We start from the raw sequence: 15,116 nt of genomic DNA on the forward strand, positions 1-15,116 counted from the left end.
GCCACACCCCCTGCGGGTCTCGCTGCAGCAGGACAGCTCCCACGGCTCTGTCTGACGCGTCTGTCTCTACCCTCAACGGTTTACTGGGGTCGATATGCAGCAGTTGCTTCTCCGATGCGAAGAGCTGCTTGAGCGCTTGAAAGGACTGTTCCGCCTGCTCCGTCCAGATGAATTTCTTTTGTTTGGAGCTGAGCGTGTCCGTAATTGCTGCCGTCTGCATCGCGAACCCCTTGATAAACTTGCGATAGAAGTTGGCGAAGCCGACAAACCGCTGGACCTCCTTCCGGTTGCGCGGACTCTTCCAATCCAATACCGCACGAACCTTGGTGCTGTCCATGGCTATCCCCTTGTCCGACAACTTGTATCCCAGGAAATCCACCTCCGTCGTGTCGAACTGGCACTTCTCCAGCTTGGCGTACAGTCTATGTTGTTGCAACCTGCTGAGCACCTCCCTCACGTCTCGGTCGTGAGCTTGCTGCGAGTCAGAGAAAATCAGGATGTCATCCAGGAAGCAGACGCATGTCTTGTAGAGGAGTCCCTCCAACACGTGATGCATAAAAGCTTGAAAACAGTGAGAGCCATTTTGTAATCCAAAGGGCATAACTCTGTATTCGTAGGTGCCCAGCGGTGTGAACATGGCCGTCTTCCACTCATCGCCCTCCCGCATGCGGATGAGATTGTACGCCCCTCGCAGGTCCAACTTGGTGAACACGCGTCCCTTGCGCACCGTCGCGAGGAGGTCGTCAATCCTGGGCATGGGGTAATCAGACGGTTTGGTCATCTGGTTCAAAAGGCGGTAGTCCACAACGAGTCTTTTTTGGGGCGTGTCTTTCTTTTTCACGAAGAAAACGGGACTGCCCCCCACTGCCTTGGACTCTCTGATGAAGCCACGCTCCAGATTATGCTCGATGAACTGTTTGAGTTCCTGCATTTCATCTTCAGACATGGAGTATAGCCGCCCCTTCGGCAGCGTCGCCCCCGGTAGGAGGTCAATCTTGCAGTCATATGGCCGGTGAGGGGGTAGCTTGTCCGCCTCCTTCTCGCAGAAGACCTCCAAAAAGCTCGCGTATTTGTGGGGGACCGCTTGCAACGTTCCCAACTGCAGTTGTGATTCTTCCTCCTCTCCCTCCCGTCGGGGCAGGATGCAGTGTTCTGCGCAATAAGAGGAGCCGAAGATCAGTTGTCTCTGGTACCAAGCCAGTGTCGGACTGTGCCTGTCCAGCCAACTCATGCCCAACACAATGGGCGTGTCCGACAGTTGGGTGACATTAAAACTGATGACTTCCCTGTGGTTGCCAAGGCGCATCACCATCGGTGGCGTCTGCTTCACCACCTGCCCCCCTAGCAACTCTCTGCCATCCACCGTGACGACTTGCAGGGGCAGAGTGGCAGGCAATAGCTGTATAGCGTGCTGCTCCACAAAGCTCTGCGCTATAAAGTCTGCGTTGCTTCCAGAATCCACAGAAAGCGGCACTTCGATAGTGACGCCGTCGGGTAGCTGGAGAGATGCTGTGAGCTGCACTACTGGTTTGGGTGGGAGGGGATCCGTGGGTTGCAATATCGCTGGGGACTGCTTCACAGATGCGTCTGGCTGGGCCCCAGTGCCTCCGTCTCCAGCCAGACATCGTCGTTTCCCTGCTGTGGTTCTCCTTGCTGCGTTGCTGCAGTCACCATTGCTGAGGCTGCAGTGTGCTTGTGGAGCCTCCGGGGACACTCCTTCGCCAAATGGCCTGGATCCTCGCAGATGTAACACTTCCTGTTCCCTCTAGGAGGCTTCGCTTTCACTGCTGCCGGTGCTAGGGCTCTGGCTGCTGACTGAGCCCTTGCACCTCCAACCTCCATCGGTTCCCCTCCCCCTCCTGGCGGAGGTGTGGATTGCGCACGCGCTGCTTCCCTCGGAACGAAAGAGAAACTTCTCGCTGCTTCGTGCCCTCCACGTCCTTCATCTCTGCACCATGGACGTTCTTCCAGCCTCACCCCCACAGTCAGCGCCCTTTGGACCACCTCCTGCGTGCTTCGGGGCCTCTCCCCCCTTGCAATTTCATCCTTAACCGCAGAACTTAGACCCTCCCAGAAGAGGTCTCTGACAGGGGGCGAATCCCGATCCCATTCTAAAGCACTGACCAGCGCAAAAAATCGGGCGTGATACTGCCGGACGCTCGCCCTCCCTTGTTTTAGTCCATGAATCTCCCGTCTGGCAAGATCCACATCAATAGTAGACAAAAAACACGCATCCATCGCTTTGATAAAGGCATCTGCATTCTGAAGCGCCGGATCTTTATCCCTCCACAAATTGCGCAGCCAGGCTTTGGCATCCCCATGCAAATGGGACAATATGAACCCCACCTTCTCTTCCTCATCTCTAAAGTCTTTTGCCAGCAGTTGCAGTGCGCACATTACGTCTGCTCTAAAATTAGGGTACTGTTGCAAAGTCCCATCGAAGTGAGCCACAAGCCCTCCTGCTCTCCGTGCCAATCCCACGCCCTCCGGTCTGGGTCCCGGTTGCCCTTGCTTAACAAGCATCTCAAACCTGGCGTGTAGGTCTCTGTAGGCGGCTGTAGTCTCCTCCTCCCGTTTCTTGGAAGCCAATACCTCTGAGGACAACTGGGTCACTGCCTCTTGCAGCGCGGAGATCCTCTGTTCTTCCGTCATCTTGCTAACCTTTGTGAGCTTGCTTACAGACACCCCTCTTCCTCCCCTAGCGGCTTCTGCTCCCGCTGCGAGGTTTCAGGTTTCTGAAGCTTTGAAGTGATGGGTCTTACTGTCAGAGCTGCTACCAGGTCCCAGCTCACATAGGACCACGCCACACAGCGTCCACTTTAAAAGAGTCTTTATTGAGTTACAGGTTTCATTTCCGAACTGCAGCGTGCAGCTCTACACCTTCTGCCCTAGGTCGGCGAAGACCCATCTGAGTCCCCGCCTCTTGCACACCAGCTTAATACCCTAGCCTTGCTCCACCTCCTTCGCCTCTCCCTACGTCTCTGGGTCCTTCTGCCCCCCTGGGACTCCTCCCTTCTACTCTCCTCTGACGCTGACCCCCCTGATCCTTCCGCTTCCTTTCGGCGGGCTTTGGGACCTGGCTCACTCTCCGGGCTGCTTACTGCTCCAGCTTCCGCTGCATTTGAACTTGGCGCGCGCGCCCAACTCTCTACTTTCCTCTTGACCGTTGCCTCGCTCTCTGAGGAGGGCGTGACCACCCCTGACTCGTGCCCTCCCTCCTGCTGACGGCCTCCGGAACCCGATGCCTGGCTGCCTTCCTCCCTGCTGCTCTCAGTCTTGAGCGTGGGTCCCGACTTCCAGCTGCTGCTCTCTGAATCTCCTCTGTTCCCTTCCTCCTGGGGTGTCCCCCCGGATCCCCCCCTTGCTCTGCTCACTGGGGCTCCCTTTTGGGAGTCCTCTGACTCACTGCTTAGGCTTGGAGATCTCGGGTCGTCATCATCACTCATTCTCCCTTCGGCTTCCTCCCCCTCGCTCTCTGTTTCCACCCTTCTCTGCGTCTCTGCTTCTGAACCCCTGACAGGTGGTCTTTAATGTTATATTGCCAACGAGTCAGGAAACAAAAGTACAGTGGTACCTCAGGTTACAGACTCCGCTAACCTAGAAACAGTGCTTCAGGTTAAGAACTTTGCTTCAGGATGAGAACAGAAATTGTGCTCCGGCGGCGCAAGGCCCCATTAGCTAAGTGGTGCTTCAGGTTAAGAACAGTTTCAGGTTAAGAATGGACCCCCAGAACAAATTAAGTTCTTAACCCAAGGTACCACAGTATAAATATTTTTATAAAGGAGGATAGCTAGGCATGGTGTTGCTAAACTGCATTGCACATTGTGCTTTCTGCTTCAATAAGAGAATTTTTCACGAGCAACTTACTTGCTCAGAAAGGAAAGAGGATATGCTTGTGTAAACGAAAAAGCTTTTAGCAGGCGCTGAAAAGAGTATACAGTGGTACCTCGGGTTAAGTACTTAATTCGTTCCGGAGGTCCGTTCTTAACCTGAAACTGTTCTTAACCTGAAGACCACTTTAGCTAATGGGGCCTCCTGCTGCCCCGCCGGAGCACGATTTCTGTTCTCATCCTGAAGCAAAGTTCTTAACCCGAGGTAATATTTCTGGGTGAGCTGAGTCTGTAACCTGAAGCGTATGTAACCCGAGGTACCACTGTAGTCATTTCCACTGCGTCGTTGTGAAAGGTGAGCAATTCCACACACCCCCAACAGAACTTCAACAGATTCCAGTCTGCCCCCCCCCCTAAAAAAAGGTTAACAACTCAGGCTTTCCCACCTCCAAAAAATGGGTAGATCACTGCCAGTTTTTTTATAGATAGCAGTCCCTTGGGAGTTGGAGGTCCCTGCCCTATACTATCCTTCACGTCGCGCTGCAAGGTGATGTACACCAGAATTATAAGGATATGCATGGAAATTCAACCAAGGGGAAGCGAAGAAGTCACTTAACAATGTTAATAAGTGTAATTTTAATAAGGTTATGATTTATGTTTGTTTGTGTGTTTTGTTTGTGTATAATTTTGTGAAACGTAATAAAAAAATATTAGGGAATGACACTGACTGACACACAGACACACATGCACACATAAATGCACAGCCTAATGATTTGACTGGGTATCCTTCTAACTGTGAGGTCGCCTCACCCCCCACAAATGCCCACTTGGCAGCTACAAACAGCGGAAACTGGCACTTGTTACAGGTGCCACATAACTTTCTGAGAAATCCATCTCTCGCGTGTGGCACCACTTCCGCATTCTTGAACGCTCTTGCCTGTCGAAGGTACCCTCTCCGAAGACCACCAAAAACATTTTTGTTTAAGCCGCAGGCATGGCCAAACTCGTCCCTCCAGATATTTTTGGGACTACAACTCCCATCACCCCTAGCTAACAGGACCGGTGGTCAGGGATGATGGGAACTGTAGTCCCAAAACATCTGGAGGGCCGAGTTTGGCTAGGCATTGCTGATGTAGGTCTCCATCTGTTCTTAGTTTGTTGCCAATTTAATCTTTCGAATGTTTCGAAGAGTTGCTTTTGCTGACATTGTCTCATTTTCTTTTCAGAATCGCTTTGATGTTTGTTTGATTTTTTTAAAAAGACCACAATCAAACAGTGCATAAATTTTGCGAAATAAAAAACCCAAATGCCACACCATTCGCTGGCCTCACTTACCCAGATATCGAACTTGCCAGGGAAAAAGCGCTCAGGGATGCGGGCGGCGTAGAGACCAGCTCCTGCGATGTACATGACAGCCATCAGGAAGAACCAGCCCATCTGCCCAACGGTGGTGGCTTTCACGAAGCCTTCAGCGATGGTGAAATGCATGGTGGGTACCACCCCACTCAGACCGAGCCCCAGGAAGACCCCTGCGAGGAGGAGAAAAGGGAGATCTCAAGCAAGTATTCAGAAAGGAAAGCACCCGATATAAGGCAGCCTTTCCCAACTCCAAGGGAAATTTCTCCCGCGGTACTGATGTCCTTTACAGAGAGCCGCCCTACCTGCCCTCGTCTGCCTGTGCTTCGGCGTTGCAAACCGGTCCCACTGTGCGACGATGATGGCTGAGATACCCAGCACACATACAATGGAGAGGTAGATAAGTCGGGGCTGCGGGGAGCAGTAGAAAGAGTAGTACAGCCAGGGGACAAAGCTCCCCATGATCAGCAGAGCTATCCCAGAATAATCCAACCTAGGAAGGACACAAACAGAAACCAGGCGGAAGTGAGAGGCGTATTGCATATTCCGGAAATGGCAAGTCAAGTTTGCTTTGGGAAAGGAGATACTATATTTTTTCTACAATCCATAAAGGTAAAGGTAAAGGGACCCCTGACCGTTAGGTCCAGTCGTGGCCAACTCTGGGGTTGTGGCGCTCTTCTCGCTTTATTGGACGAGGGAGCCGGCATACAGCTTCCGGGTCATGTGGCCAGCATGACTAAGCCGCTCCTGGCGAACCAGAGCAGCGCACGGAAACACCGTTTACCTTCCAGCCGGAGCGGTACCTATTTATCTACTTGCACTTTGACGTGCTTTCAAACTGTTAGGTTGGCAGGAGCAGGGACCAAGCGACGGGAGCTCACCCCGTTGCGGGGATTTGAGCCGCTGACCTTCTGATCGGCAAGTCCTAGGCTTTGTGGTTTAACCCACAGCACCATCCATGTCCCCGCGTCTACAATCCATAGGGGCTATCGATTTTGACTACTGTACAAACACCTACATTTCAGTCAGTGTGAAGACGAAAATGCCAGGAAAGAGGAATTAGGTCCGATTCCTGAACTGCAGGGAGGGGTTGGACTAGATGACCCGTGGGGTCTCTTTCAAACTCTGTTATTTAACGATTCTATGAATGAGGTAAACCCACTATAATGTTCAGATATAATAATAATTTATTATTTGTACCCCGCCCATCTGGCTGGGTTTCCCCAGCCACTCTGGGCGGCTCCCAACAGAACATTAAAAACATGATAAAATATCAAATGTTAAAAAGTTCTCTAAGCAGGGCTGCCTTCAGATGTCTTCTAAAAGACAGATAGTTGTTAAGTTTCCTTGACATCTGGTGGGAGGGCATTCCACAGGGCGGGCGCCACCACCGAGAAGGCCCTCTGTCTGGTTCCCTGTAACCTCACTTCTCGCAGGGAGGAAACCGCCAGAAAGCCATCGGAGCTGGACCTCAGTGTCCGGGCTGAATGATGGGGGTGGAGACGCTCCTTCAGGTATACTGGGCCGAGGCCGTTTAGGGCTTTAAAGGTCAGCACCAACACTTTGAATTGTGCTCGGAAACGTACTGGGAGCCAATGCAGGTCTTTCAGGACTGGTGTTATGTGGTCTTGGCGACCGCTCCCAGTCACCAGTCTCGTTGGGGCATTCTGGATTAGATGTGGAGTTCAAACCTGTCTTTGGGTTCATGAACAGAAGCACTGCCAGGGGCTGGTTCTGCTCTTACTCTCATTTTCAGCCTTTCTACCTACTAAGTAGGTATGCATTAAAAACATACACACGCATCACAGCTGCCCCAAATTTATCTACATTTCACTTAGCAGCCAAAAAACAAAAACAAACCCCATAACAGTTGAGTGTCTAAATCGACCCGGGTTTCGATTCCAGGTCGACTTACTTGGAAAACGTCCGGGACACCTTCTCCGAATGGCAATAGACTGTATGGAAAAGCCAGGAAAAGCTGAGGCACAGCACAGCCCCGAGGAAAAACATCCCAAAGACCACCTTTTCCTGCAGAGGGGCCATGAAGTACATGTTCGGCCGGAGCATAGTCAGGATCCCAAGGCAAAGGAACAGCACAAAACCTGGAGCGGAAATGCAGAGCAGAGAGAGAGAGAGAGAGAGAGAGAGAGAGAGAGAGGGAGGGAGGGAGTCCCATTAGCTGATTTATCAACAGGCCAAAGAGTTTCTGTCATAGCCTTTGGTACCCAGTAGACCTGAACCAATGCAATAAAAATCCAGGAAAACTAAACCCAATAAAAACCAGGAGAATAGGAGCTGGCACATTAAAACTAAAACCAAGACATCATTGGGAGGAATTCCAGCGCAGAGCTTAAGTTCCCCAGAATAAAAAAGGTTATTAAGAGCACATCTGAAGATTTTAAGAAAGGGGTGGACATAAATGTATCTGGGGAAGGAGACTCTTCAGCACTGCACCAAAAAGTTCCACTAGCTCCAGTTTATGGAACAGTGCCTATAACCCCTGGCTGGGGCTGATCAGAAGTGGCCTTGAAAACAGCTACAGAACACTTCATTGGCTACCCCTGCACAAAGGGGGCAGAGGCCACCTCAGCCCCATAACATGAACCCAGACTGAGGAGGATGCAAATAATTACAGCTCCTTCTATGAAGAGGTGGAGAGGCCAGCACTGTCAAACTGATCAGGCCAAGTCGCCTGTGGCTCTCCATCTCTCATGGATGCTTTAGTCGAGATTCTTGATTTGCAGTGGGTTGGACTAGATGACCCTCGGGTTCCCTTCCAAGTCTACAAACTGATGATGACGATGATCAGCCACTGTGAAAAGCCCCTGAGTTAGTCGGAAGGCTTTCCCATCCCAGAAATAAGCCGGGAGGAAGGAATAAAATACTAGGCACCTAAGAAACTATCATAATTTCCCATCCCATCTAAATGATGGTCCGCATTAACAGACTTGAGGAGGTTTGGGACCAAATACGTGTACCATGGCTTAGGGGCCTCGTATTTATGGGACCGCCTCTCCTGGTCTGCCCCACAGAGGACCTTAAGGTCCATGAATAACCATAGTTTAGAGGTCCCGGGCCCTAAGGAAGTCAGACTATCCTCCACCAGGGCCAGGGCCTTTTCAGTGATGGCTCCAACCTGGTGGAATGCTCTGTCCCAGGAGACTAGGACCCTACAGGATATAACCTCCTTCCGTCAAGCCTGTAAGACAGAGCTATTCCGCCTGGCCTTTAATTTGAATTCAGCCTGATCTTTTATTTCCATTTTCTTCCCTCCTCCGCCTCTTTTATGAAGATTTCCCGCTCTGAGACCCCACAGCTAATTCTCCCCTGGCCTCCTCGCTGGCCCAAGGAGGACCAATTCAGCCAGCTAGCCCTGGGGATTATCTAATTGATTTTTGATTTTTATTGCTATTCATGTTTTCATACTGTATTTTATGCTGCTTTTATAATTAAGTGTTTTAAATTTGTTGTTAGCCGCCCTGAGCCCGGTTTTTAAACTGGGAAGGGCGGGGTATAAATAAAAAATTATTATTATTTATTATTACCAAACGGCCTTGCTTAAACAGTGAGACCCATGGGGAAAACACAATACAGTGGTACCTTGGTTTAAGAACAGCTTAGTTTACGAACAACGTGGATTAAGAACGCTGCAAACCCGGAAGTAGGTGTTTTGGTTTGTGAACTTTGCCTTGGAAGCAGAACATGTTGAATGTGTTCCATTTGTAAATTGAGTCCTACACTGCTATTGGAAAACACGCCTTGGTTTAAGAACGCTTTGATTTAAGAACGGACTTCCGGAACGGATGAAGTTCGTAAACCAAGGTACCACCGTATACAATTCCTTCCCAAGGCCCTTATGTTGTTCATAGGAACAATTTGCACGATACGCAAGATCTCCACAACGTAGATCACATTGAAGCCTAGAATCGGGTAGAGAAGATGGGCAGGACGAGGAGGAGGAGGACAATTCTAGATCCAAATTCTAGATCCACTACCTTTGTGGACAATTCCAGTGCCCCAAGGGAAGAAAAAGTCGCAGTGGGGGAGAGATGCTCCCTCTCAACATTAACACAGGTACCAGAGACCCAGAGTATTAAAGTAGGAACCAGAGAGTCAGGGTCACCTAGCAAGTGGGTCCAAATGTTGCCCGTCTCCGTGTGGATGCGGAAGATGCTCTTGAAGCAGGCTCTGAAAGAGGGCATAGGGGGCCGGTGCCCGTGCAGGAGGTAATCGTTATCTTTCAGCCAGTCGGGCAGCACGTCGTAGGGGATGACCCTCCAGCGGCCTTCCCAGACCTGCAACACACCAAACCATGCGGGGTGGTCAGTACCTGGGAGCACATTGGCACAAGGAGCGTCCCCACCCCCATCATCCAGCCCGGACACTGAGGTCCAGCACCGAGGGCCTTCTGGCAGTTCCCTCCCTGCAAGAAGTGAGGTTGCAGGGAACCAGGCAGAGGGCCTTCTCAGTGGTGGCCCCCGCCCTGTGGAACGCCCTCCCACCAGATGTCAAAGAAATTAACAACTGACTTTTAGAAGACATCTGAAGGCAGCCCTGTTTAGGGAAGCTTTTAATGTTTGATGTATTATAGTATTTTAATATTTTTTTGGAAGCCGCCCAGAGTGGCTGGGGAAGCCCAGCCAGATGGGTGGGGTATAAATAATAAATTATTATTATTATGGGAGGGAGCCACCATTAGGCTGTGAAACACACGGTCCGGGGCGCAGCCGCACACAACCCCTCCTGTAATTGACTCTTGCACAGCTTTTGATCAGGACATTTGCAGCATAAATCGTCAGTTGCCTCCACATCAGAACTCTCAGCCCATGTCCCAGGGGAGGCAGAGGACCTGAACTGGGCTAGCTCCCCTGAAAACAAATCCTTTGCAGATCTGGTGCTTTACCAACTGCACTGGCTCCCGGTGGAGTACAGGGTCAGGTTTAAGGTGCTGGTGTTGACCTTTAAAGCCCTATGCGGCCTAGGACCCTCGTAGCTACAGGACTGCCTCTCCTGGTATGCCCCGCAGAGGACTTTCAGGTCTACAAATGACAACATTTTGGAGGTCCCAAGTCGAAAGGTGGTTAGGTTGGTCTCAACTAGGGCCAGGGCCTTTTCAGTACTGGCCCCGATTTGGTGGAACGCTCTGTCACAAGAGACTAGGGTCCTGCGGGACGTGACATCTTTCCGCAGGGCCTGCAAGACAGAGCTGTTCTGCCTGGCCTTTGGTTTGGATTCGGTCTGACCCTTATGTTTCCCTCCCCTTATGGTTTTGATCTATGGGCTACTTTTAAAATGAGGTTGCATTTTAAATTGCATTTTAACCTGTATTTTAAATTGATTCCCCCCCCCCCCATTATGTTTTTACTGTAATTTTACTGGTGCTAGCCGCCCTGAGCCCGGCTCTGGCTGGGGAGGGTATGAATGTGACCCAAATGTCTGCCCACCATTGCTTCTGGTCGTGCCCATTTTGGCCTCTCGGTCCACATGGCCCCTGGGAGGCTGCCCAGAAAGGAGTGTGGCCCTCAAGCTGGAAAAGGCTCCCCGTCCCGGTCTAAAAATTTAATTCCGGTAAGCAGGAAGAAGTGGATTTGATGCCTCCAAAACAAGTCTGGCCATACAGAGATGGGACTGTTCTGGAGGAAGAACCACAGACTACTTCTTTCAAACTTGCCAGGCTTCGTAACTGGACAGAGCAGTGAGCTCCTTCCGTTATTTTATTTCCAGGGAACTGCTTGACTAGCCAAAGCTTGTAGGAGTCTCTTGGGCAGGAGGACGGGGGCCTCTAGATGTTCTCTAACTTCCACAAGACCCGGCAGATGGCAACGGTCAAGTGTCAGGAAAGGAGTGAGGTCAGCTGTGAAGTGAACTCTTTATTCAAGGAAACAAGGTTGACTCATTAGGCCAGGCCTAGTGAGCACAGCAACTCGTCCCGGCAGATCTTGCCCCTATGAGGCAGTTGTGGGGAGTGAAGGACCCAACCTTCCCACAGCTGCCTAAATCTCCTCCTCTCCCTGGTCCCTCCCAAGCAATCTGAGACTTTGCCGATGCCCCTGTCTCTGCTGTTCACACCTCTTCTGGTTCAGGGAGACGAGAAGGATGGGAGCTGGTCGCAGCAGGAGAGGGAGATTCCCTGGCTTCTTCGCTAGCCTGGCTTTTCTTTGCTTCTTGGCTTCCCTACTTCCACTCTCCTGCTTCGGCTTCTGCCTCCGATTCTGGACTGCTCTCTGCCACAGACTTCCTGCTCACTAAACCCTGTTGCCTCTTCAACTTCCGACACCTCCTCCTCCTCCTCCCACCCTCCTCCTTCTTCTTCCTCTGACTGCTCGTTGTGCCCCCACCGCCACTCCCCAGGCTCTGAGCCTCCTTCGCTTGGGGGTTCCCCAGCTGGGGCCTCCCACTGTTCCTCTGCGTCCAGCCGGTCCATGACATCAAGGGTCTAGCAAACATCCCGAGGTTCTCACATTCCCCACCCCTCCTTGAGATCTTGCATACCTGCAGGAGCGTCTCCACCCCCATCGTTCTGCCCGGACACTGAGGTCCAGCTCCAAAGAGGGCCTTCTGGTGGTTCCCTCATTACAAGAAGCCAAGTTACAGGGAACCAGGCAGAGGGCCTTCTCGGTGGTGGCACCTGCTCTGTGGAACGCCCTCCCATCAGATGTCAAAGAGAAAAACAACTACCAGACTTTTAGAAGACATCTGAAGGCAGCCCTGTTCAGGGAAGCTTTTAATGTTTAACGGACCGCTGTATTTTGATATTTGGTGGAGGCCGCCCAGGGTGGCCCAGCCAGATGGGCGGGGTATAAATAATAAATTATTACTATTATCAAACTTAAACTCGATTTGCCATGCTCCTGTTTTGCTTGCAAAGCAAGGAAGGAGGCCAGAGAACATAGCATGCCCAGCATACTGCAGCTGAAACAATGGAAGCTTAGAGCCCCAATACCAGCTTAGAGCACCAACCCAAAGTTACCTTGTATACAAATTCTTCCATTTTCTCCATTGCATGATGCGCCTGCAGAGGGAGGGTCAGCACGCGCACCTCCTCCTCCTCCTCCTCCTGAGTTGCTGGGCATGGCTGGTCTTGAACCTAGGAGGACGAGATCACACAGCCTGAGCAAAGGGCAAGGGATCAGACCGAAAATGCTCTTGAATATTAAAGAGATATTCCAAACTCATGGGTTCCTTCCAGACCACCTGTTTATAGAGCGTTTGTCCTGACTGGTTTGCAGGGAGCTTGGGTGGTGCTGAGTCAAAGCACACATTATCCCACAGGTTACAGTGCAACTTTCCTAGCAATTTCCTTATTATTATTATTTTAAAAAACCTAGTGGGACTTGACATCTTTCCGCAGGGCCTGCAAGACAGAGCTGTTCCGCCTGGCCTTTGTTTCCCTCCCCTTACGGTCTTGATTTATCAGCTACTTTAAAATGAGGCTGCATTTTAACCTGTATTTTAAATTGGGGTTTTTTTCTCCCCCCCCCCTTTTTCCCTTACAGTGGTTCCTCGGGTTAAGAACTTAATTCCTTCCAGAGGTCCGTTCTTAACCTGAAACTGTACTTAACTTGAAACACCACTTTAGCTAATGGGGCCTCCTGCTGCCGCCGCACCAACAGAGAACGCTTTCTGTTCTCATCCTGAAGCAAAGTTCTTAACCTGAAGCACTATTTCTGGGTTAGCGGAGTCTGTGACCTGAAGCGAATGTAACCTGAAGCGTATGCAACCTGAGGTACCACTGTATTATGTTTTTACTGTGATTTTATTGGCGTTAGCCACCCTGAGCCTGGCTCTGGCCAGGGAATAAATAAAATTTATTATTATTATTATTATTATTTGGGGGTGGGTCTGTGGGGAGGTGGGTTTCTTGCACAAGACCTCCACAGCACAAGGTGATATTTTATTCCCTGTGCTTCAGACTTCAGAGGCTCTTTATCAACCACACCAGCTCAGGAAATATGGATGTCATGATTTATGCACCATTTCTTTCCCTTATTGGTGGGTGATTGTTTGTTTGCTTTGTGTGTTTGGGTGTGTGTGTGTGTGTGTGTGTGTGCAATACCCTGCTATTGAACTTTTGGGTTGTTAATAATGGAGATATATAAATAAAATTGTAACAGCACAGCCTGAAATTGCTTGAAGGTGACTGAATCCCACTTGACACCAGAAAACAGCTCCAGTTTTGTACAGAGCAGTATAGGAGGGCCTCAGACAGACAGCAAGCAAGGGGCTCCTGGTAAACAGCAGGAGAAGACGCAGCCATCAGAGAACTCCAGTCACCCAAAAGGAACCCCCTCCGTGACTGTCTGCACATGTAGCAAGACCGGTCAAACTCTGCTGCAGCCCTAATCCCAGATTTCCTTTGCAGAAAGGATTAAAGGTAACGGCATTTCCTCGTCTGCTGCTAAGAGGGCAACGCAAATTGGCAAACTCCATTTCTCAACTTGGCCTGGGGCCCAGGAAACAAACTCGCAGCCCGCCAAAGCAGAACAGAGGAGGGCAGGCACTCCTTTCCAGCCGCCCGTCTCCTACAAGGCGGGCTTCGGTGTAGGAGGCCTGTTTCGCCAGCTCAAAGCTCTGCCTGTTACGTTCTCAGCACAATGAGGAAAAAACAAGGCAGGTTTGCAAGGGGAAGTGGGACTGAGAGAGGAAGAGTAATCTTCGAGTTGCATCGCACGGGCAGTTCTGCAAATGGGCAAAGGGAGGAAGCTGGCAGCAGCCTTGCAAAGCCTGAAGGCTCTCAGTCCACCACTTCAGAAGACCCGTTGCGAAATCTATACATTCAAGCTGCGAGAAAATGCCGCAAGGGTCGCTTTTGCCCTGCGCACACACACACACACCCAGACCTGAAGCCCTCCAGATGTTTGGGACGAAGTCTCCCATCAGCCCCAGATGTGCCGGCCGAGCCCGAAACCTCTGAAGGGCATAGGATTGCAGAAGGAGGGCCTATCTTAATCAAACGCCATTGAGCTCCTGCGTTTAATGCTAGTAATTCTACTGGTGTGTTCAAGGGTTGGAATTGGATTGGGAAGACCTTCTCAGCCATGAAGGTCACTGGATGCCTCTGGGCTGGTCGCTTTCACCCATTCTAAACAATTATATTGTTACATGCCAAGAGATGTGGATCCAGCACTGCGCAGAATCACAGCACCGATAGGCTAGGTGAAGGTCAAAACAGGGGATCACACAAGCTGACAAGATTACAGCTACAAAGCCGCTAATAGGATTTGCCAGTATATTTATGGTTGTTTGACAAAGACATGGAAAGAGCCTTAATGCCTAGAATGAAGACTGAGAGACTTGATTGGGCTCTGCTAACTATAACATCACTGGCAAACTATCATTTTATGAAACCAAATTCCTTCTAGTAGCACCTTAGAGACCAACTAACCTATCTGAAGACGTGTGCATGCACACAAAAGCTCATACCAATAACAAACTTAGTTGGTCTCTAAGGTGCTACTGGAAGGATTTGATTTGATTTTTATTTTTTGTTTCGACTACGGCAGACCAACACGCCTACCTACCTGTAACTATCATTTTATGGTATCTTGGAAGCGGGGCCTTTCTCTGGGGTAGGGACAACCTTCTGGAACTTTCTCTCCCTTGCCCCTTGCCAAATGGGAGGAACCAAGGCGATGAGCTTCAAATGACAACTGGAACGTCACCTGTTTTCTCTCTGTTTTCCACGACCCTCAATTGAGCTGCTATGCTTTTGCCTTGCTGGGATTTTATGGTTTCATACGGCACTGGTGGCTTTTAGGCAGGGTGCACACCATATATTTAGAGTATGCACAGAATGAATCCTGGGAACGACTGTTTACTCCTCACAGAGCTACAATTCCCAGCACCCTTAACTACAGTTCCAAGATGTCTGGAGAGGGGTGTACAGACATTGTGGTGTCTGGGTGTATATAACACGCAGACACACACAAA

General features: G+C 50.5%; 2 protein-coding genes across 6 annotated transcripts in view; one reads left to right on the forward strand and one right to left on the reverse strand.

Annotated features, from left to right (window-relative positions):
- LOC309515042 (sorcin) overlaps positions 1–15,116 on the forward strand; it is a 140,999-nt gene that overhangs the window by 16,186 nt on the left and 109,697 nt on the right. The window lies entirely within an intron of this gene.
- The window catches only part of ADIPOR1 (adiponectin receptor 1), a 32,423-nt gene that overhangs the window by 5,320 nt on the left and 11,987 nt on the right, over positions 1–15,116 (reverse strand). For all 4 annotated transcript variants that reach the window (XM_082192575.1, XM_082192574.1, XM_082192572.1 and 1 more), the window contains 5 exons: positions 12,157–12,273; positions 9,310–9,481; positions 7,102–7,288; positions 5,492–5,679; positions 5,166–5,359 (listed from right to left, as the gene is read on the reverse strand). In XM_082192575.1, coding sequence (XP_082048701.1) covers positions 5,166–5,359; positions 5,492–5,679; positions 7,102–7,288; positions 9,310–9,481; positions 12,157–12,273 — 858 coding nt within the window. The remainder of the gene's footprint in view (positions 1–5,165; positions 5,360–5,491; positions 5,680–7,101; positions 7,289–9,309; positions 9,482–12,156; positions 12,274–15,116) is intronic.

Source organism: Podarcis vaucheri (assembly GCF_965113315.1).
Source record: "Podarcis vaucheri genome assembly, chromosome: 12".
Taxonomy (NCBI): domain Eukaryota; kingdom Metazoa; phylum Chordata; class Lepidosauria; order Squamata; family Lacertidae; genus Podarcis; species Podarcis vaucheri.